Raw genomic sequence first — 25,487 nt, forward strand, 5'->3', positions numbered from 1 at the left:
TGATGTGCAAAATCTTTAATATTCTATGTTAGACTATGTTACCTCAACCTATGAACACCTGCTATTGCACGTTGTCACAAGCAACTCCCACATTTAAAAGTGTCCATAATACGGTTGTCATTCGCCATGTCTCAAACTGTCAATAAACAAGTCGAATACATACACACATGTTGCGAAAACTGTCTTTAGACATGAATGACATGATTCATATGATACAAGACGTAATGCCCATCGACGGTCAACCTTATTAGGCCTTTTCATTCGTCGTCCATTGTTGAGCACTTCAATACAATATGTTCCATCATTACAAAGCTTGTTGGATATCAATACGTGTGAAGTCACGAGTTAATTTATAATTTTCCTGAGAATGCTTTCATATAGTTTGACATTTTCAGTATATGTATTTGTAAACGGGGCACGGGGTATAGGTTTCGTGATTCTGAGTAGAAATAACCCAAAAGTTGTTAGTGATTCGAGAAAAGTATTTATGTTACACATTTTTCTAAATTTTAGACAGATTTTTCTCTCAATTTACCTTGGATAACTAAAACTAGTCAACCCGTATGCTAATTATTAATCTTTATTAAATTCTATCTAACAAAGAGACTTTGCCTGACCTACTCTGAGAGGTGAATAAATATTTTAAGGTCATATACTACATAACAATTTTTACCAGATGCCCAATCGGGCACTTAACCTTGCCCGGTTCAGCGCTTTCATAAAAACATGATTTGCTGAAATGTATGAAAAAGTTAGCATTTTATACATACGTAGGTAATTATTTCTTTAAGCTTTCGTGTCCTTAACTCTCAAGCTTCCGTTCGGATTCAGACTACACCAACATTACTGCTACAGTAATGATGGTACTGTCAAGAAAAGAACGGTACCTTTAAGATTTAAAAGGTTAAACAGTCCTATATTAAGACCGTATTGTTACATTTCTTTTTCTTTTTCGCAAATCAAAACATTCTAGGCTACGCATCATATGCATAAATTAATCGCTATGAACTAAAATAGTTCAAACCCGGGTCACCGAACGCGAGCAAAGGTTACACGCGACTTTTGACAGTGATATTTACTCATGACTTGTCGTATCACTAAGATCTGCTACCGTACTTACAATATCAACTGGCATTAACCAGTATAAATCGACCTTTAGTCTGATAACAACTGTTTAGTTCGAGATTTTAGTTACACTGGTTTGTCTTGAGAATTATACACGTGTGGATCCCTGCATCTATGACGATAGGACATTGCGGCAACTTGACTGTTAATCCAAACTTGCCAAGCATCTGACTCCTAACAGCTAGTATCACAGTAACATAGACTTAAGTAAAGATTTTGCGCGGTCATAGTTCAACGTGCACGGGTTGCCCCATTGTGTGCAACGACGATACCGCGGTTAGAGTTCGTGGGGTACGCGATATAAGACACGCGCGGTGTCCCGCGGCAACAGTTGACGATCGCTAAGGATCCTGTGTGTGTTGTGATTGTTTTTTACGGTGAGTTATATTGTGTGCATGTTACGTGTGTGTAAAATTTTGTGCATTTTCGCAGTCTTTAAATTTTATTCAGGTCTTTATACATCAAGTCAAAATTATTGCACAAAAATAAACAAAAAGCGGTGTGAACAGGAATGTAGGTTTATGACATGGATTTAGGTTCTAGGTTTTCCTAATTCATTTGTCTAATGTGACACTTAATATTACTAGCACAGGTCGGTAACCGTTGAAGATAAAGGATTGGGAAAGCACTAAATACCTGTAGATTTAGGACAACCACTAGGTAGGCATATGCAGTTACATTTAAAACCCAAAGATTAGGCTTCAGTGAAAACTTTTTAAGTAACTGACCAGTGTTTTGTTTTTTAATAATTACTTGACCTAATTAAGCATAAAAAGTGTTATTTAAGTCTTAAAATAAACTTAAGACGGATTAAGGAAATATCAATATCCAATGAAATGATACTGGGATTTTAAAGCCCATTCCGTTGGATTCATCGGGTTGGAGTTAGACCAAGCTAAGTTGGCAGCAATTTCGAAAGCCCAGACTGCGCAAGTGTTATTTTATTTTAAACGTCAACCTTCTATGAAATTATATGACGTTGCACAGTCTGGGCTATCAAAATCACTGCGAACTTAGCTTGGTCTAACTCTAGTAACTTCCTTATACAAACAAATTTAACGCCATGGCTTAACAATAGACCATCCATCACCCATTGTACATCAACTATCGATTTATGTAATAACTGCAAATGAAGTTTACAGTTTCACGTACTTTTACATAATGTGTGGTTCAAGGCCTGCATATATTTAAATTTATATTAATCATTTGTATATTTTATCTTTATTGCACATGGAAAATTTGTCGTAATTATAATAGGCTCTTCTCCGTCAGGACTAGCAATGTGCCAAAAAGAATTTTCATTCAGTTATTAATGAAATGTTCCCGGTATTTTTTTCTGCACGTTTATTGTCAAACCTTCTTACAGTTACACACTGATTTAAACTTTCGCGATTTCTGCACATTATTAAATTGTAAAACGGGACTTAATCGCGTATTAAGATTTACGTCCGACGTTTCGAGGACTAAATGACCTAACCTTAATGTCTAGGATTAAGTTACTTCATGTATTTTCCCATTAACGACGATCTAAATTAGCCCATTATTATATTAATTATTCAATGTTATCAGTTACATAGATGTGAAAATCAATTGTTAATCCAGCCTAGGCAAAAACGTGTGAGTCTACAACCGGCGGGCGCTAGGTTTTTACGTATTCGAGCAATGAAGATTTATTACGTCTATTATAACAATGAGGGCATGGTTTGTACTTAAACCTTAAATAAACCTAAGCTTGTCAGATGGTCAAGAAAATATAGGGCCTGACCAAATGTGGCTCAAAATGTTGTCTTTGTTTTGGGCATAAGTAATACCTAATAGACAAAATGGACTTACGACTGTCAAAAATTACCACCGGTTCGTAGAAACATCTGACCCCAAAAAGATACCACATAAAACTAGGCGGGGCTAGTTTTTAATGGGCTGGGCGTAATTTTAAACTAAATTTCCGGTGAAATTAAGTCGTGAGTGACTAAAAACTTATTTTTAGTCACTCACGACATTTGCGTGTTTAGTTTAATGGCTTTAATGTAAGTATGACCCACGACAGTTATGTTAACCAGTTAATTGGATTAAATATTTATTATTCGTAATCCAAACGAATAGAAAAAGAAAATTAAAACCTACGTAGCGGAGGGACACATACCTACGAAGATATAGGGTCGAGGAGGAACAGTGGCTCAATAAAAAAATGCCGGGTACAGTGGCTCACTAATTTCAACATGAGAGGCGATATTTAGACAACTGAGCCACTGTTTCCGCCTTGACCCTACGCATTAATTAACTATTAACTGATACCTAATTACCTACTCGATAGATCTTATATCTATGCAACAAGGTTTCTATTACTCACTTTCTAACAATAAAAGATTTGTATTGTATTGTAACAATCAGTTAACAGAGTGTTGCTACTACTTTTAGGTCAGATATTGACCTTCCTATTTGTGTACATAATATAATCCGTATATTATATACTTCCATACTTGACACAACATGCCGTTGAATCATGATTTCGATAATTGTTTTCTATTAGATACAACATTTTATTAGACGTCTTGTAAACCTTGGGTGCTGAATAATGACACATTCGTCTAGATACAATTGCTAATTAGGTAAGTAGATGTCTTATGGCCTAATAACACTAAAGTTGCACTTCAGTCCCCAGACTTTTAGTATGAAAATGATACGGCTAGTGAAGGTGAAATGTCGCGCGTCGATAGTATTTCAAATAAATTACTTACAGAAAACCTTATTATGCTACTCAAATTAACTAAACATTACTAAAGTCAACATTTTACTTGACATACGTCAAAAAAATCTACGTTACTAAAACGTTTTTTTTTTTAAACAAACATTTTGAAACTAAATGTGTATAGTAAGATACCTTGGGTATAGTGCTTTACGCATACTACCGTGCCCACCCTCCTCCTGACGCAACCCCCCTTTTTAGTATGAAATATGTCCAGGTTAACGGTTTCATTGAATTTTGAGAAAACTATTAAAGGTAGGCTATAAAGTAAAAAATATATATTATTAAAATAAATATTAGGGGACATCTTACACAGATCAACCTAGCCCCAAACTAATAAGCTTGTATTATGGGTGCTAAGGCGACGATATACATACTTATATATAGGTAGATAAATACATACTTATATGTATACATAAAAAACACCCATTGACTCAGGACAGGAACAAATATCTGTGCTCATTACACAAATAAATTCCCTTACCGGGATTCGAACCCTGACTTCGGAGATCGGCTTTACAGGCAGGCTCACTACCCACTAGCCCAGACCGGTCGTCAAGTCAAGTGTCGATTAAATAAGTAATCTATATATATATAAACGTAAAAGTACTGACTGACTGACTGACTGACTGACTGACTCACTTAAATCAACGCCCAGCCCAAACCGTTGGACCTAGAGAGCTGAATTTTTCACAATAGGTAGTTTTCATAACGTTAGTATCCACTAGGAAAAGATTTTTCAAGATTCATCCCCTAAGGGGATGAAATGAGGGTCCAAAGTTTGTATGGGGTTCAAGTTTTATTTTAAGCTAGCAATTTGAATCTTCGAATTAATACAAGAAAACTAATTTCAGCGTTTTTGAAAATTCATCCCTTAAGGTGGTGAAAAGGGGGTCGAAAGTTTGTATGGAGATCAAACATTTTATTGAGTGCGGAACTGGAATCTTTGTACAAAGGTATATTATTAGCATAGAAGAAAAGTAATTTCAGCGATTTTAAACATTTAGAGGAGGAGGAGGAGGAGGAGGAGGAAATTTAGAGGAGGTTGTAAAGGGTTTGAAAGTTTGTATAGGGTTCAAATTTTATTTTAAGCTAGGAATTAGAAACTTCGTAAAAAGGTATATCATTAAAAGAGTAAAAAACTGATTTTAGCGTTTTTGAAAATTCATCCCTCAAGTGATAAAAAAGGGGGCTGAAAGTTTGTATGGAGATCACACATTTCTTTGAGTGCGGGACCTTAATCTTTGTATAAAGGCATATTATTAAAATACAAGAAAAGTATTTCAGCGTTTTTAAAAATTCATCCCGTAAAGTGGTTAAAAAGGGGTAGAAAATTTGTAGGGGTCCTAATTTTTTTTTAAGCCAGGTACTTGAAACTTCGTAGAAAGATATTTAATTAAAAGGGAAGAAAACTTATTTCAGCATTTTTGAAAATTCATTCCCCAAGGTGGTAAAAAAGAGGTTGAAAGTTTGTATGGAGATCAAACCTTTTTTTGAGTACAGGACTTCAGTCTTTGTATAAAGGCATATTATTAGAATACAAGAAAAGTAATTTAAGCGTTTTTTAATAATAATAATAATATTTAACTCCACGGCCGATACGGCCACGGCGACTGCTTTCAACTCCGTTGCTGTCGCTGGTGTGCTCGCAAGTGGCTGACGTAACCGATTTTGTTTGTAAAAGTTCGCGAACATTGCGGACATGCGAGCACACCATTCATATAATTATATTGTGTTAATTATTATTGTTGTTGTTATTGTTGTTGTTGTATTTATTATTGTTGTTTTTTAATATTCATCCCCTAAAAGGGTTAAAAAGGGGTTGAAAGTTTGAATCCATTACAAAAGCTTATTGAAACTTCTTAGAAAGGCATTGTATAATATTACAAAAAAAGTTATTTCAACGTTCTTAATAATTCTACTCCTAAGGGTGTTAAAAAGGGGATGTAAGTTTATATGTAGTACAAGTTTTCGTTTTAGCTACGAACATGAAACTTGGTAAAAGGGCATTATATTAAAATAGACGAAAACTGATTGCACCGTGTTTGAAAATTTTGTATTAATAAAGTTTGCAGCGGGAGCGAATATTTTTTTTAAATAGTGGACTTGAAAATCTAAGTGTTGAGAGGGATTATATCGAGAACAATTATTTTCAGTTAGGGGCTTGAAACTTCGTACTTTGTGAAAGACAAATTTCATGCGCTGTATAATTATTAACAAATGATTTACCGTCCCTACTGATATCTTTTGCTGCATAATGTTCTATGCTCATTTAAAATATATAACTACCAACATACAAATCCACGCGTACGAAGTCGCGGGCAACAGCTAGTCCTTAATAAATTTTATACTATCAAGGTTAGGTCTAACATTATACCTCGCTAGCCCCCCCCCCCGCCCAGCCATTTTGAATTTAATCTACATTACAAGCTGCAGTATGGTACCATAAACATTATTTCTAAGAAAATATGACATTTACCGTCACATTGACACACTGTCGCTTCCAAATCGGTGTAGAATTAGCTTAGACCTAGCATTTTAGCCATTTGCCAATTGGAAGAAATAACGTAGCTTAGCTCAAACTAATTATTAAAGAAATCCAGATCCCATAAGGCACTCAAGTAATAATCAAGCAATTGCAAATGCTAATTTCAACACAGAACAATTTCTTTCTCATTTCCTGGACAAAAACCTGCTGTCAAGTCAAGTGTACGCAATCACACATGTTTGCAAGATTGTTAGACAACACAAAGGCCTTATTACCTTTAGGAATCAATCACGCGAGGCCAAATATCTCAATTATTGGCATACCTTTTTATGCAGATAACCAATGTCACGTTGATTATTTTAATTAACTAACATTAATCATGAACGTAATTGGCAGATGGTTTATCTTAAAATCACTTCGTTAAGTAAGAGGTGTCACGCTGTGATGTTGGCTTCTTAGGTTCGGTGGTTGCGGATAATTGATGCGTCTTAGATAATCTAATTGTGTAAATGTGGAGTACTTATTATGACTCGTAGGGAAATTCCACCTATTTGTGGACCTATGGGCCAATTAAATGCTCTCCTGTAGTACCTATGTAAGATCCATGCAGCGGAGTGCAAGCTAAAGAGTCAACAGATACTGTTGTCACCGAAAAAATAATAATAAATGCGGTATTTTACAACAATTATTCTATCATCTAACAAGTAGCTATAATTAAGAAAGTTGTTATTTTGTTTAACGGTTTGACAATATGAAATTCTATGGAAATGGAACTATCACACTTGTGTTGAATGTGAAGTAAAATCCCCTCATCATTGTTGGACAACATGGATAATGTGATTGATGTCCCAAATAAACAGTTTATCTATCTATCTATCTATCTAAATACAGAAACAGACATTCATAAACTTGTAAAATAGGATAAGGGGCTATCTTTGTGATTCAAATAAAAAATATTAAAATCCCGATTAGTGTGAACCATTAACAATATACTAGTTAAGCAGTTTTTGCAAGATTATAATGTTATTTACAAGTTAATCGTTGATGGGCATTCGTATCTCAATGAGAAAATCATCGCAAGTATTTCGTGATATAGAAACATAAAGCAACTGCTAATTGCTGACTGCGCTGACATCGCTATAAATTACGAGTATAAATTAAAAGTCGTTACCAACACTTACTTAATTATTGGATTACCTTAGCTCGTTCAATGTAGGGCTCGCGGTCGAATCCGTGTTTCGTTTACACGTTTCGAATACCCGTTTCCGAATAATACGTAAACGGTTTTCTGGCCCGTTCCGCACGTTTAATTAAGAAACGTGTAGTTAAGACCCGTGTTCACGTTGTATTCACGCTTCTTATCAAAGTAGTATTTTATATAGCACTTTAAATAGCTACTTTTTTTACGTTGCGGGTTAGCAATAAAATAAAATAAAAACCTGCTAGTACAAAAACCTGTTATTTAAAAAAAAAATTAGAACCATCGAGTTCAGTATGTAGGCAGGAAGTCAAACTAATGTTCGAAATTGGCATTAGGTAAGTATTTATAAAAAATACATTTTTAACTTGCTTCTTTATTTTTAGTTTAATTTGAGAACGATATGAAATTGTATTTCTTGTCATATAATGTAGTGTAGGTACACCTTATAAAACAAAGTCCCCCGCCGCGTCCGTATGTCTGTCTGTATGTTCGCGATAACCAGACCTCACCTGTGAATGAAGTTTTTCTTTGGGAATGTTTATGTGTATATTTTGTTAAGGTTTTGTTTAAATTGGTAGAAATATGACGATGTTTGCTAATGAAGTTAGAAAAAATCACGCTGGCCAGGAGCTTAATCGGAAACGCTGCCCAATCTATTTGAGATATAACGACACTGTATGGTGGAAAAAGTCTACAAAAAAGTACGCGATTGCTGTCTGTCTATATTTTAAGAATAATTAACCCATTATTAACTTCTAAAAAAACCGGACAAGTGCGAGTCGGACTCGCCCACCGAAGGTTCCGTACAAAATTTAATTTTAAATTTTAGTTGTTATAGCGGCAACAGAAATACATGTGTAAAAATTTCAACTGTCTAGCTATCACGGTTCATGAGATACAGCCTAGTGAGTGGTGACAGACAGGTGGATGGAAGTCTTAGTATTATTGGCCTTCCGATGTGAATACTTGTTACAGAATGTATTTTATTATGCTTGACTCTCCATGCGAAGCCGGGGCGGGTCGCTAGTTATTAATAAACACTTTAAATTAATTTGATAAAATTGCACCTTCTCAATAAATTCTAATTGTTTTTGCTCTAGGTACCTCTTACCATAGTAAAACGCTTTTTAGTGCGGCGCGGCTACAAAACAATGGAAAACATTTTCTTGTGCAGATGTTTTGACCTTATTACAACGACATAAAGCTTATAATTCGCGGTGACACTTGTGATAATAGTTTAGGAACCTACATACTTTCGACGATGACAAACAAAAGGATATTGGAAAACAATGGATGGATGGACCATTTAAGTTTATTACCTGAACGCTAGTGAGAAAGTGACCAAAGTGAATTATGAATGATTACCAATTTAAAGATCTATCTTAATGTATTTAGCAATATTATCGCAAGTTATCCAAGGTAGTATGGGTTTTTATGGTTCTTGGGTAAAATTCTGCTTTTCATTTGAGCATGATTACTCGATAATCCCGCTTTTGTGTACCTAACTTTTTTTGCGCCGTTGGCAGGTTTGTTATTTTCGCAAAGCAGTAATACACCCGAGATAAAAATAACCACGAAATAATTAAACTGTTATTTTTAATTAATATTGTATTCTGTCTGCACATTAACGAAAAAATACTATACCATTATGTAATTATAAAAAAAACTATGATCGATATCAAATTTATGTAATTAGCTTAGAAGCAATCGGTTTTATTAAATGATATAAATAGTTTAAAATAAAAATTATATATACCTACTATTAAACATAGGAAGATGGTACTACTCAGTACCTATGTTTTATCAATACGGTTAAAAACAATTAAAAAAAAGTAATTGTGCGGTTTTATGAAACCACGATGCAAGTGAATATTTTTCGGATTGTAGGCATTTAACTAAAAAAATTCGGAAATTAATTCGAATTACGGTATTAAAATCGCGGTTTTAATGTTAACTTAATAAATTGGGGCGATAGAATAAGTTTTACTTTTAAAAATCGTACGACAAACGAATTCATCTGAAGTCAACATAATAATAGTGGAAAGTGGACCTTGTTACCATTGTACATCGGCTCAAACTGGTTCGGAGTATTCAGACCCGTTCGGAACGGTCTTAAGTACCCGTGTAAACGGAGATACGTGTCTGAGATACGTTTCTTGGGAACGTTCCTTCGAAACGTTTTCGAATCCCGGCGGTTCCGTGTAAACCGGGTTCTTAGTACCGCCGGGCTTAAGAACACGGGTATTCGTTTCGGCGTGTAACACGGATACCGGGAGCCCTAGTTCAATGTTTACCTAGTTACAATGTTAAGGGAAGATTGCACTAATATTTTGTAAGATCATAGGTAATTGTAAAATGAAAAGCGCAAATTGCCTTTTGTTCCCGAAATTGCGGACATCGGGGAGCCTTATTTTATTTGGTAAATTATACCTATAGTTAACAAAACCATAAATTCTAACCTAAACAAACGAGATGACGTACAAATACACGAAGGAGGGGTGCAAGGCCCATTGCCTGTCATAATGTAATTCAACTATTCAAAGTTATTTTTTTACATCAGTATACTCCGTATAATCCGTTTTCATAGTTTTATTTCATGAGTAACCATCGCGGTAACCGAAGACAATAATGGGGCATTTTCTATGAAAAGGGACCTTATTGTCGATGGCGCTTACGCCGCACAGCTTCGCACGGCATTGTATTTATATCAGAGCATCGTTAATAATGGCTTAAGCGCCATCGACAATAAGGTCCCTTTTCATAGAAAATGCCCCAATTAGTAAACCTTCCACCGATGCTCAGTATAAGTACAGCCCGTATCAAAAATGAAGTAGCCAAAGATATTTTTCATTTTGTGTTAGTTAATTATCTCTCTACTGCCTATCATCTTAACTCAATCTTCTTGATCTAATTAATTTACATGACATCGTGGTATTATAAGCTAATTATTCAAACCACCATTCATTGTAATACCTGTTTGTCTCTACACAGGCAATTATAACATTCTTAGCCATTCTGTTTTGATCAAAGAACAACATTACAGCCGGGTGGACACGTGTTCAATGTGCATTTAAATAAGGGTCATGATGGACTCGCGCACCGAGGGTTCCGTACTTTTTAATATTTGTTGTTATAGCGGCAACAGAAATACATCATCTGTGAAAATTTCAACTGTCTAGCTATCACGGTTCATGGCGGAGTCTTAGTAATAGGGTCCCGTTTTTACCCTTTGGGTACGGAAACCTAAAAATGTAAAAAGTATCTCCTGTTCATTGGTGGACCTTATGTCTCGTAGGGTCGAGCGTGTCTCATGGCCTGTTTACATATTGATTAATGTTATGTACGAGTTTATACATTTGCTACTAAACGCAAGTACTATCTCGGACGATCGACATTCGAAATGTCATTGATATGTCATAGTTTTCAGTTGTTCGGTGGATTTAAATATAGATCTTATAAAGCTAATTGAAAACGATCGGAAATGTCAATGTCAAGAATTTCGACTAAACAAATACGTCTGCAGTACATTGCTTGTTCGATTTATTTTGTTAGAAAATATCAATATTTTTATTTTTATTAAATTAACTAAAACCATAGAGTAACTTATACTAGAGCGGTACTGTCATAGTAAATTTTGTAACCCCAGTAAATTCATTGCCATCTGTCGACACACTTTAAAACTAAAGATGAAGATTTATAAAAATACGATAGAATGTATTTAAATATAGATAAATGTTTTTTTTTATTTGCATTAATTATTTTTATGATTTTGACCCATGTTCTTTCACTGATATGCGTTAAAATTGTTAAATAACAAACGAAACCGTCAACGCCATCTATACGTCTGTAGGCCAAAACTAGTAGCGCCCTCTGAACGAAAATCAAATTTTCTTGATTTTCGAGGCACGTATTTTCCTTAGACTGTATCCATCTACCTATATTACGGAGTTTTATCTATCTTTGCTAAAACCATTTTGATTTAATTATACTTTAGGTAACGAGTCTATACTTTAATTTATTGCTCGTGTTACGAAAGCATCCTGTATAATGTCCGTGTTACAACAACGCTGTTAATTTTTTTTTTTAGAAAAAATAAATTAACTATATGCCATTAATGTATATGGCTAAGTAACCCCGAAATTAACGGAGTTGAAAAAACACCGTGTATGCATGTGCCAGTGCCAGTACACTATGACATTATTGATTTCAGAGCAGTAATTATTCGCGACATGTCATGCGGCATTTTTTGAATCAATTTTTATGACCCGATCGTGAAAGCCCTTAAAGCGCAAGGTCGCATCGTAACCGCCAAAAAGGTGTATGTAAATCGAAAATACCTTAGGAACAATAAGTACGCCAATCGAATTGTCTCGAAAGACAAAGGATGCGTTATTTCGCAAACCGATTCGGTGAATCGTTTTATTGCGATGTGCGATTGAATAGGTCGCATCGCATGCGTTGCAGCGGTAGGGTTTTGAGTACACAATGTACATACGCTGTACATTACAATGTAGATACAGTACATTAACTGTGAAATGAACTTGCAAAATGATATGAAACAATGAAGAAGAAGGACTCGCGCACGAAGGGTTCCGTACCATTACGCAAAAAACGGCAAAAAATCACGTTTGTTGTATGGGAGCCCGACTTAAATATTTATTTTCTTCCGTTTTGATATAGTATTTGTTATTATAGCGGCAACTGAAATACATCATCTGTGAAAATTTCAACTGTCTAGCTATCACAGTTCATGAGATACATCCTGGTGACAGACAGACAGACAGACGGACAGACGGACAGTGGAGTCTTAGTAATAGGATCCCGTTTTTACCCTTTGGGTACGGAACCCTAAAAGGACCTTTATTCACCAAAATAAACTACTAAGCCAATTATTAAGTTTTGACGCTACTGTGAAACACACACACTACATAAACACGTGTGTACAGTCGCCATCAGATATTTCGAAGCGGCCAAGGTGGTCATAAATATGTGAGCACGCACGCCTTGACAATACAGACGTGTTCAGATATTAGTGAGCACCTTGGCCGCTCCCATATATCTGATGGCGACTGTACATAGACTGGTATAATTATAAGATCGTATCCCTTCCCATAGTCATAGTCGGGTAAAAAATAATTATTTAGATAAATCACCGCGTAATGTTATCGGGCCCAAAATTATAAATATTGATGTGTACTTATATACTTAAATGTATAATTTTCAACAGATGTGTTCCACAAAATGGTTGTTATGCGTGCTGGTGGTGGTGTGCGTGGTTGTACGACAAGCGACAGCAGCGCCAGCACCGCAGCAGGAAGATCCGCCTATGCCTGTAAGTATCTATCCATCCTCCGCGATCACTACATTTAATAGTTGAGTACATTAAATACTGGATACTCTATGTTGAGTGTCACTAAATGTTGAGAATGATATGAACGCCCTTAAAGTATTCTCAGAATAAATCCTAGAAGAAGGAATTTTATTAATACTTAATGGGAAAGTTGAGACGTGACCGAATCACAATGGTTATGACATAAATTCCTAGTTAACAATAAGTTTTTTGTCAAAAATTTCATGATTTATACAAACTTTTGTCGCTGAATTTATTACTTTTCAACAGGCAAATAATACATGAACATGATAAATACTTATCGTAAAAATTGTAACAAGCCCAAACACAAATAAAAGCTTGTAAAATTAAGAAGTATAATTACCAAAAAAAACTCTTGGAGATGATTTAGGAACTTGTAGATCGGATTGGTACGACGGATTGGTAGCCTATCAATGCGACCCGAGCTACAATGGTAGGTCGAAAACAAAATCATTCGATTAAATATTCCAATATAAGCTACAATATAACTCAATTTAAGGTATTTACTTAATGCATAAGGATGTAGAATTGTAAATAGCTGAAGTGATTCAAACTTAACATTTAACAAAGTGATTAAATAATTCAAATTGTATGTTTGATAATCATAATCATCATTATCTTCATCATACCTGAGACCTGAGTACAGTGAGTACCTACAGTTATCTTTAACAGTAATAAATGACTAGAAATATTCTTAAAACAGCTGTTATCCCAACACACCCAGGCTGCAGCAATCAATTGAACAGGTAATTAGCATACTTTTCATCGGGTCTTTCGACCCGATACCGCGGTGATTGACTTTATTAAAAACCCGTAATGGCATTAGTCTCGTAAGACCCACGGCAATTTAGCGCTTTTGAATTTGGAACTTTATTTCTTTTATTTCTATATAAGTTCAAAACTCGAATTTAATTTGTACTTGTACAAGTACACGGGGACTTGCGAGGTTAAATGTACAGATATCAGATGTGTCAACCTAACATTTAACGCATTTAGCTAAAGGGCCCATAAAACTAAAAGTTGTCTGCCTTAACATATAAGCAAGGATGCGCATCGGCAATAATTTAAACAAAACGTGCATACCTTTGACCTACACGAGTGCAATGCATTTAAGAACTTCATACGACGTATCGCAATATAACCCCTATGTTATAAGACTATAAGGATTAGTTTTCAATGAGTTTGTAAGGAGTTTAAGCTTTATTAACATTGAGTTTTCTTGGGAAAGACATTTCAACAGGATGTAAAGTCCTACTTTAAATGGGGTCAATGGGGATGACATTTTAATGTTAACGTAAAGGGGATTCTAACTGGATTCAGGTTAACACGCGACCTTAAGCTACCTTTAGTTTAACCTTGACATTGAAAGGTCGTTTAAAGGTCGATATGATTTTGTTAGGTTTGCGGTTTACACTTTGGGACTTGGTGTCAGGAATGTCAGGATGCGCTTAGTTTGTTTAAAGATTTAAAGAAGATGCTTCTTGACACCACCAGAGATCTCATTCCTTGGCCAAAGAATCGAAATTGCCATTCAGCGGGAGAATGTAACCAGCATTATGGGCACCCTTCCTCAGGGATCAGATTTGGGGGACTATTTTTGTTATTTACTTTTCATTTAATTGTAATTTATTTTATAAGGTAAATTTAAGGTATTTAGAATTTGTCAATGTGTTGAAATGTATTTGTTAGGTTTGAATTACCTATATAGATAGATTAAGCTTAAAATTAAGCAGATACTCGTACTTAGGTACTTCGTTAATGTAGGTCATAAGTTTTACAGTTCTTATTTTTCTTTTTACACGACTGCCCAAAAAAGGAGTGTATTGTTTTTCATTCTTGACTATGCGATTTCATGCTGATAACAAAGTCGAAATGAAGCTGTGGTGGCATTTACTTCCGGGGACAGACAGCGAAAAATAATACACTCTAATCTACATGTTATAATTTTCAAAAAATATGATAAATACCTACTTTTGAGATATTTTTTGTGGTCTTTGTACTTATATTTTTTCGTGCCGTACTTCAAGACCCGCACGCGTTGTCCCTTTTTAGGGTTCCGTACCCAAAGGGTAAAAAGTAAAAACGGGACCCTATTACTAAGACTCCGCTGTCCGTCTGTCCGTCTGTCACCAGGCTGTATCTCATGAACCGTGATAGCTAGACAGTTGAAATTTTCACAGATGATGTATTTCTGTTGCCGCTATAACAACAAATACTAAAAACAGAATAATATAAATATTTCAATGGGGCTCCCATACAACAAACGTGATTTTTTTGCTGTTTTTTTCCGTAATGGTACGGAACCCTTCGTGCGCGAGTCCGACTCGCACTTGGCCGGTTTTTTCATATTACGAACCAAATAATTAAACTTAGGTTTAATAGATCATAGATAAAGTATCTTTTTCATAGAGCACACTAGCACTTATCTGTAAGCCTGTAAGCCTATCTATAAGCAGCCTTATCTGTAGCATCAAACCATTATGCTAACCATGAGAACACAAACATAATGCTAGCCCCTAATTGGTGCTTTAACCGCCTTTGTGAACTTTTAATGCTTATCTAGTTTATTTTAATCATTAATTGTAAGTTAAGATCGCACATTGTCTAGTACAAAACCTTAGTTAAATTGCTTTTTATGTAGGTATTTGCCGTGGAAACTTAGTGCAGCCAGAAGTCATTATCCAGATGTGTGCCACCATAAAATCATACTAAATGTATGAAAATTTCTTTATTCTTTATTGTATTGCAGTCATGTTCATAATACATTTAGGTGTTAACAGTTTGAGGATGACACCCTGTAAGGGTATTCAATTTTCTTAAGTCTAGGTAATCTCATACAAATAGCAATAAAATCGATATGTATAGTTTTATATTTTATCGACGTTTATGCAACGTTAAATGTCAAGTTCGTTTAGAAAATTAGTAAAATAATAAAATAATGATGCTAAATATTAAATGTTAAATGTCCAGTTTAATTTATAAATAGATTCAAATTAACCTGGACATTTAACAAAGTTTGACGGAGTTGAGACTGACTGTTGCAGTCATGTAATTTGAGAACGAGTCAAACGTATCGTTTCAAATGCCATGCAGTGTTACGAGTGTTTTGGTTCGACTACAATAATTATAATCTTAAAAACCAAAAATTTCGTCTTCTAACCTAACTAAACAATTTTGCGTCAACGATGTTTTGCTACTTTTGCTGCGTCACCTGTTCTGGTGTAGGTTTCAGGGACCGGACAACCCTTTCCGCGATGAAACCCTTTCAATGGGCGACACTTAAACACGGCTAACACATTGAAAGACTTTCCCTTTTGAACTGCAAGCCCATTCATACCCTTACCTTTGACTAACCCTTACCGAAAAGCTAACCAAAAATAAGGCTAGCTCTTAATAAGGGTTACCCTTATCTTTAAGCGCTTTTTATAAAGGTTTCCCTTTGCGTGAAAGAGACAGGATTGGTATATATCTACGGTAGTGTATGAAAAGGAAAGAAAATACGTGCCTAGTCAAAGAACGCCGCCGTTACCGCCGACGATCGCTCGGATTCGAAGTAATGTGTGCTTTATGAACAAGGAACAAGCACTTAAATTAGCACGCTTATAAGGCTAACCCTTATAAGCAATATGCAAGGTGTTGGTGAGCGGATGATAAGGGTTTTGTAAGGGTATTTGGGCTACCGATTACTCAAACGTGGTAGCTTTATATAAGGGCTTTTAAAAGCAAAACAAAGGGTTTCGTCTGGCAAAGGGTATGGTGAGTTAAGCCTTATGCAATACCCTTATAAAACCCCGATAAGGGATAGCGGGCCGGTCCCTGGTAGGTTTCGGCAGATCCCCACTAAACTGCCACAAACCACTGCTTGCTGTTGCATGAGAAAATTTTTAACTTTTGATCTCCGACCGCCAGTTGCATCCTTATTAACTATTCAAACAAAACTGTAATTATGTCCTTTTTAAGATACGGTGAAGTTTTTAATGGCTAACTTAATTAGAATGCCTTATAAACATAATTCCTTTTTGCTACTAATAGCAAATAATTATTGATGCGTTGAAGTTATTCGCGATACTCGGAGTAAATGCCATCATTGCTTAAATATGGAAGAAGATATGCGACTTTGGTATTTCTATTATGTTGCTTCGTATTGTGAGTCATCTAAGAGACATCTGCGAAGTGTCAATGATGGCATACTATCAATGCTAAGGTATTGTAATATTTGCAGTTTAAATATTTTGCCTTAGTGGGAGCTTTACGAGAATTCTTACACGATTAATCCTGATAAGGTGAGCTGCGTGGAATACTGAATAGGTATAATAGAATAATATCAGGATGGTAAATGTTAGCCTTATCTTCCTTTGTTATTTTCTTGATTCGGAAACCACATTCAATTTATCTTATTACTTAACTTTTAGCAAGAAAAATTAACTGCACATTAAAACCCACTTTTTTTATCGCCAAAATCACTAAGCAATTTATCATCATCTTTTTTACCCTGCGGGCTGACCGAGCACGCATGGTCGCATTTTTATCGCCTCTCATCATACCTGTCACTTTCTAACAAGTGCGTAAGTGCGAAAGTGACAGGCGATAAAAATGCAACCATGCTGCCACCGCAGGCTTTGCGTTTTATTGACAATTGACAAATTTATTCCTAACTAGATTTGAGTTCCCACATACATCACCAGTCTATAGTTCTATACACATCTCACTGCTGGTCATAGCCCTATTCTCATTTAACAAGTGGGTTTTATAGTTCCCACACTATTAGTCCTATGCCGTTTAGGGCTAGAGTTTGTCTCTAAAAATACTTAATTAACATCGTTACGTTACGCCCAATATATTTTTAGAAGTGAAAATTCGACCCTGTATTCGGTTTAAAGATCTTTATTTCTCAAAAGAATAACAATAATTCACTTACTTGAGAAAATAAAATATTACATGCATAACTTAGCTACAATACTTAATCTTAGCTTTGAGCGTAAACATTAATGCAATCGCAAGACCATAAAATATTCTAAAAGTTATGCATACTAATATTTATGTAGATAAGTTATTTAGTATGGAAATAAAGAGGCTTATAAAGAGGATTTATTCTAATAAAAAGTGGACATAGTTGTTGCTTAGTATTTTGTAGTTTCATTTTATTTTTATGTTTGTTTGTTTTGTAAACGACCGCGATACAAAGAGTAATAGGTTATAGCTAATAGCATGAAACCCGTAACTATAAATTTAAATATCTAAAGCTCAAGCTCTAAAATGGACCTCACGAAGTTAAACAGTGTATGTATTAGGCAACAACTAATATTCATTATGCTCTTAGGCCTGCTGATTCTAGAATAATTACTTAATTTCGGTGGATTTTGAAATCTCACATAATAAGTTTTAGTCACTGCATCGTACGCTTTGCGTCGTGACTAGATTTTTAGTGCAGAAAATTAAAGGCAATCTTCCTATTTCACAAGAAGTACAGTTCTCAGACGGATCCTCATTCTATTCATGCATGTTATTTAGAACAATTAAGAAAGAGAGAGATTAAGAACAATTAGAACAATACTTATGAAATAACATACATACATACATACATATAATCACGCCTATTTCCCGGAGGGGTAGGCAGAGACCACGGATTTCCACTTGCTACGATCCTGACATACCTCTTTCGCTTCCTTCACTTTCATAACATTCCTCATACACGCTCGCCGGTTTAGGGTGCTCTTGACCTGGCCTTTCTTCAGGATTTCCCCGATCTGATCAGAGAAAGTCCGCCGAGGTCTGCCCCTTCCAACTCCCGTTTCTACCTCTCCCTTATACACTCTCTTTGTTAGCCTTCTTTCACTCATTCTTTCCACGTGTCCAAACCATCTCAACATACCTTTCTCAATTTTTGTCACTACATCTTCGCTCAGTCCACACTTTTCCCTTATCACACTGTTCCTAATTCTATCTTGTAATCTCACACCACACACACTTCTCAACGCTCTCATTTCTACTGCATTCACTTGGCTCTGATGCCTCTTCTGCCATACCCAACTTTCGCTACCATACATAAGTGTAGGCACCAGCACCCCTCTATGCACAGCCAACCGTGCCTTTTGCGACACCTTCTGGCTGCTCATAAAAGCGTTAAGTGCCCCATTCACGCGATTTCCAGCACTCACTCTCCTTTCAATATCTTTATCATGCTTACCGTTCCTAGTGAATAATGTTCCCAGATACACAAACTCTTTCACTTGTTCTACTCTTTCTTGACCAATCAAAATTTCACAGTTTGTCATATATTCCTCCTTTTCAAATACCATAACTTTCGTCTTACTTACATTTATTTTCATTCCTTTCCTTTCAAAAGATCCATGCATTCTAGTTACCATCTCCTGCAACTCTTCACCCGATGACGCTAGCAATACCAGGTCATCAGCGTAAAGAAGACATTTGACGGGTAACCCACTCATTCTCAGCCCACATTCATCATTTCTCAAATCATGCAAACTACTGTCCATGAACAGATTAAACAGCCACGGTGACGCTACTTATGAAATAAAACTAATAAAACGGATTATATCGCATATAATATATTGAGTTTACAATACATACCGACGTTTCGAACCCTTTACAGCGTTCGTGGTCAACGGGTGACTTAGGAAAAGCTACAGTGCAAAATACCTACATACAAAAATAATGAACCATGAAAGAGAGAGAGAGAGAGAACATCTTTTTTTTTCCAAAACTATAGTGCTTTTCGCAAGCAAACGCAAAATGAAAGAATACCACTAGGTACAGTCAAGGGCATAAATATATATACATTCCCAAAGTTTCAAAAATATGTGTAGGTTCGCTCTTACACCTTAGACAATAAAGTCGTGTTTACATATTTTTGAGCCATTTGTCTGGATCGATATTTTTGCCTTCGACTGTACTACGAGCATATGAGTGTGTAAGTTCCCTCAATTTCTCCACCATTCAATCATTACATCATGATCTGATGACACTGAGACCAACCTGTAAAGTACATATATACCTATAGGTAGTTCTATTCAACCCTACATCACCTATACATGACATGTCATAGACATATACAATTATAATGCTATAGACAAGCCCAGTCCACAGCTGTCTATATGAATCACGCTTCATCAACCGCACTTATGAAACCCTGCGGCTAAGGCCGATAATTCGATACTGTACAATGAAAATGTCAACGGTGCGGTGCTTTATGAAGACATTATGGATAGTAGAAAGCTAAGCTTTGATAATTTATTAGTTATGACAAGTTAAGAAGGGCCGTAACTTGTAAATTTTAAATTCTATATAATTTGCCTTTACGATTGGTTCATTAGCCGGAATGAAAGTTTGACATAAAACTTTCATATTCAATATTCAACGAAATAATGCTGAATCTGAAAGTCAAAAGTCTTTTTTTGAGATACGATTTCTTCTTAAACAGCAGATTAGGTTTAGGTAACAACATTTTACTGAGTAATAGAAGTGCTCTTAAAACCAACATTTTGCCATAAACTCATAATGTCATCAGGTGAATATATTCTTAGTAGGTACCATAATCATATTTTTCTACTCGTCGAGTATAATCTGTGTATTACGACTTCATATGCAACACTACAACCTTACTCTTTTCAACGTTGGATAGTCTATGGCACTTCCGACTCAAGCATAAGAATTTTATCGATACGGTTTAGTCAATTATAAAAATTTTGAAATTATGAAGTATGAAGGTATCGCGGGCCGCGGCAGCTCGCGTATCTTAGCTGTATACTTTTGGTTTATTTACCTAAGTATATGATTCTACTAGTTGAAAGTATAATTTTTTTGTCTCGTAGAAAAAGTATTGTATACAATAGTGATATAATCAAGCTTTTCAATCTCGTACCTTAACTTAAGCAACTCAGCAAGCTTCGTTGCTTAAACACGGTACTTGACTGAAAAGCTCTCTATTATATCACGATTGTATAAAATACTATTTTAGAGCACCTATCATACAATTATAACACCTAAGCGCGTTTATTTCTAATGTTCTAATTAAAAACATATTTTAGAGCACCTATCATACGATTATAACACCTAAGCGCGTTTATTTCTAATGTTCTAATTAAAAACATATTTTCAGAGCACCTATCATACGATTATAACACCTAAGCGCGTTTATTTCTAATGTTCTAATTAAAAACAGCTTGTCACCTGAAACTCTACCCCCTTATTAACAAAATTTCAAACAATCAAAAAGTATTAAAATCCGTCCGAGACACATTTTTCTTATGTATACTTAATGTTATTTTTATCCTTTCCAGTATGAATACAAATACGACGTAGAAGACCAAGAGAAAGCCCTCTTCTTCGGGGCGAACGAAGCAGGTGACGCCGCGGGCAAAGTCAATGGCGGCTATAAAGTACTCCTACCTGACGGCCGTCTCATGACGGTTGAATATACTGTGGAAGGAGACAGTGGATTTGTGCCGAAGATCAGCTTTGAAGATAATGCTAATCCGTTTGGGAAAGGCAAATAAGTGAAGATTGTAATACTTGAATTGGGATAGTCTGTTCCTGATGGGAAAATAGTTTGGAATTAAAACGTAACATTTTTAACTGGCCATTGGTGGACTTTATGTTTAGCAAAAAGGTTTAAGAATTGTCAGTTGGGTCAAAATTATTTTCGTTTTTTTTTTCCTTAAAAATGTGACATAGTGCAGTAGTTTGTAATTCTTATCATGTAAAATATAATCTACATCTAGAAAGACATAGCAGGTAGCTCTCGACTTTTTTTTGTTTATTTGATAGAAAACACAAATAAAAGCGTGACAGAGTGGTCTTAAAAAAACTAAAATAATTTGACCCAGTGTGGATGATGAACTTGAAGTGTCTTTATGTCTTATCAGTCTCGTCACAGTTAAATTTGGAAACAAAGCGTAAATCTATAGTGTGTACTCCATTCTGTAAAGCACTTTGGCATACAAGGTGTAAACAAAATACTAAATATCCGTTTAAAGGCATAAGCGGTATCTTATTGAAACCAAAAAAGTAGATTCTCTAGATCTCAAGGATTTTTTGTATTTTTTTCTAATCAGAACACGATACCTATTATGCCCTTAACTTAATTAGTAGTATTGTCACGCGAGCTTTCCGGATTCAGAAGCCGAGAAGCGGGAAGGTGAAGTTTAAGAAGAAACTCAGTAAAATTGCTCGGAGCTCGCTTGCGGACATGCCTTTGGTAGTTGTTTGAAAGTATGCGATATGTTTACGCTTGAGCAAATTTCTAATAAAAAGAAATCTAGATGCTTTGTTTTCTAAAAATAAGTCTGACTATCAGGAACAGGAAGAGAAAATCTGAGTATGACCTCTGTAGATAAATTATACTGCCAGTCTGCTCTGAAGATTCCATGATATACTTATACAGTATTGTGCGTTTGAATCATTGTACTTAATAAATTGCCAACCGATTGTCTTGTAGTTGTGAATTTACGATAAAGGAACTATATCAATATCGATAGCAAAGTTTAGCTAAAAACTGACTAACTCAAGAAACGATATTTTTTTATTAGCTTTTTTCATTTTAATTTCAAATTGATTATATTTAACTAATTTCTGGTAGTGACTTAAATCACGACGGAAGGAATTTGTGGGCATTTAATGTTTTTGAGGATATAATGACGGTGTTCAAACGCTCAAATATGTAATACGATTTCTCGTTTTTAAGTAACTTTAGTAATTCCTTTTAATACTTTCGATTTTCATAAATCTAGATTCCAGATATGTAAGAACAGCATTTATGAATCCACCTTTTAGAAACACACATTTCAGTTTTTATTTCTTATGATTCAAAACTTAAAACCAGAAAATTGAAGAATAATGTAGTACTTAGAATATGTTTTGTTTGATTTTAGTGTTTCTTTCCTGTAGGTACATTATAATTATTCTGTACTATTTTCGTATTTTTTAAAAACTGATCGCTTTATTTTTGTTTTAACTTTGCTTTCACTTTGAACTATACCTACTTATACAAATTTTAATTGGAATATTAGCGATTGTAGAAAGTTACCAATTCTGTGATTCAATTAATTATAGATAAGGCCACTATTGCCATTAGCTTTAAGAAATTATTAGCGTATAATTTTGTATATGACTATTGTTTTATCATCGAACTATGTAGAAATTGTATACAAATAAATATTTACGATGATTTATTTTTGTTTAATTTTGCGATTCTGTAACGAAAATTTAATACTTCTATCGAATTCGAGACAACTGAATTTTGTACCTTAGTACTGACAAAACAAAGATCCTATTTAAACACAATGACACATACAACACACAATTTATGGTTTCTATTTGTTGTTAATTTGCCAAAAATAAACATTTATATTTAAAAAAAAAATAACACCATCGTCAAATAATATAAGAGTATCGTGGTTATTTCTTGATAGGCCAGGACACCATGTATACTTACGCTCAAGTATATAAGCAATTAAACTTCGTAGTAAAGATTGAGCAATTAAGTTTTTAAGATAGTAATAAATAGGTTTATACTACCATGACTAATTGACAATATAAAGTTATAAACTTATAAACACGATAAAAAATTATGTTCAAACACAAACAAAACAATTAAGTAGTACATCAGTTATAACCACTCGTAATGTAATTATTCTATATAGGAAGATTTTGTAGTACTGATTCGTACTTATTGGAAATGGTTATAATATACCTAGGCAATAATATTTTGTCAGATGAGCAATCAAGAAACAACTTGTTTTCGTTGCATCTCAAACTTTACTGGATTAAAAAAAATTAAGTAATGTGTTAGCTAAGATGTTTAGACTACTGAATGATATAACAATCGGTCATTTATTTATGACTTCACTGGGATTTTGATCGCCGGAATTTATTGGAAACCTTACGTAACATAAATACATTTTTTATGACACACCCGCAACACTAGAGAGTATGGATGGTATAGAAAGGATGCCAATCTCTTATGGCAGAATTGTTGCAAAAGTGACCGCTTTCAGCTTTAAATAATAGTTCCTAATCTCTCCGGTGGCGCTAGTTAGGCTCTGTGACATGAGTATAACATGAACCATATAAGGCAACAAATAACCCAACCAAATTAAGTAGGTTGTTTTTGGTAGTATTTCGGTGTATGGTGGCGCCGCCTAATTACTGTTTTTTGATGGACACTTTTCATACATAGAGATTTGGCTCCTTTATATAGTCTTCATGCTAGAGGGGGTTGCAACTGAGTTGCCAGCATTTAAGATAAGGGTGTTAAAGACATCAACGCGTCATTACTTTCCGCGGCTTTCCCCTTGTAGTTCACTTTTATTATTAACCTGAATCTGAGCAAGAACGATAAAAACACTACCGTTTCATTTAGTTTTGTCGTCGGTGCAGGTACAGTCCGATGCAGAGATAACTGATCCCCCTGCGTAGAAATTTGTTAGCAAGGGGGTCCACTAACTCGTCAGCTAACTGTATCTGTATCACTGTACTGTAGTCACTTTCCAATATTTGTATGTACATGATTCATCATCATGATCTTTCTCGCGTTATCCCGGCCTTTTGCCACGGCTCATTGAAGATGAGGTCAGCTTGACAACTTTTAACCCCGACAATTGGCGTAGGCACTAGTTTTTAACTTTTTACGAAAGCGACTGCCATCTGACCTTCCAACTCAGAGGGTTAACTAGGCCTTATTGGGATTAGTCCGGTTTCCCCACGATATTTTCCTTCACCGAAAAGCGACTTGGTAAATATCAAATGATATTTCGTACATAAGTTCCGAAAAACCGGAAAAACTCATCGCTACGAGCTCGGGTTTGAACTCGCGACCTCCGGATTGAAAGTCGCACGCTCTTACCGCTAGGCCACCAGCGCTTCGTGTCGTGTATAACTTGGAAACTTACTGTTATATATGTATACATGTGTGCGTGCGCGCCGCTGTATTTGTAACCTGTTTTGTATGCATGAGAATAAACCAGTGTTAAACTAGCTCGCTTGTTTGTTGGTCGTGCACCCTCCTGTAGCACCCCTAGCGCAGATATAACACTTACCTTGTCTTGTAGCCGGGTCATGATGACGGCGGTGGCCTCCGTGTCGAACTGCGGGCGCCCGGCGCGTCCCACCATCTGCAGAACTGTGCTGATGCTGTATTCCTGTTCAACAATTTAGTATCTAATATTAAGCGGGATTTACATTACGAAATTGGTGGCGTGAAATTGATTTCGTAAAGCGGGATTTACATTACGAAATTAGTGGCGTGAAATTAATGTCGTGACAGTAGTTTTACCAACAGTTTCACGTGTAATTTAATACTTTCGTAATGCATGTATTACGAAAGTTATGCATGCATTACGAAAGTTATAAATTACACGTGAAACTGTTGGTAAAAATACTGTCACTACATTAATTTCACGCCACTAATTTCGTAATGTAAATCCCGTTTAACAGTAGTTTTACCAAGAGTTTCACGTGTAACTTAATATTTTCGTAATGCATGCATTAATTTCATGAAAACAAGTCAATTTCGTCCCCTGCACGATTTTTTGGTGTA

The 25,487-nt window shown here is 35.4% G+C and overlaps 2 protein-coding genes across 2 annotated transcripts in view; one reads left to right on the forward strand and one right to left on the reverse strand.

The window, feature by feature from the left end:
- LOC134745837 (probable ATP-dependent DNA helicase HFM1) overlaps window positions 1-25,487 on the reverse strand; it is a 69,306-nt gene that overhangs the window by 29,960 nt on the left and 13,859 nt on the right. Inside the window, exon 13 of the mRNA XM_063679927.1 lies at window positions 24,988-25,089. Within this exon, the coding sequence (XP_063535997.1) occupies window positions 24,988-25,089 (102 nt within the window). The remainder of the gene's footprint in view (window positions 1-24,987; window positions 25,090-25,487) is intronic.
- Window positions 12,773-21,548, forward strand: LOC134745898 (cuticle protein 10.9-like). Its single transcript, XM_063680006.1, has 2 exons — window positions 12,773-12,892; window positions 21,232-21,548. Exons 1-2 carry the CDS (start codon window positions 12,788-12,790, stop codon window positions 21,445-21,447), a joined length of 321 nt encoding a protein of 106 aa, XP_063536076.1. The 5' UTR covers window positions 12,773-12,787; the 3' UTR covers window positions 21,448-21,548.

This window comes from Cydia strobilella, chromosome 12 (assembly GCF_947568885.1).
Source record: "Cydia strobilella chromosome 12, ilCydStro3.1, whole genome shotgun sequence".
Lineage (NCBI taxonomy): Eukaryota > Metazoa > Arthropoda > Insecta > Lepidoptera > Tortricidae > Cydia > Cydia strobilella.

What these genes read in the sequence shown, in the direction of transcription:
- LOC134745898 (XM_063680006.1), top strand. Translation starts at nt 12,788, where the DNA reads ATGTGTTCCACAAAATGGTTGTTATGCGTGCTGGTGGTGGTGTGCGTG. An exon ending in AGGAAGATCCGCCTATGCCT is followed by an intron (nt 12,893 to 21,231) that starts GTAAGTATCTAT and finishes TATCCTTTCCAG; the next exon opens with TATGAATACAAATACGACGT.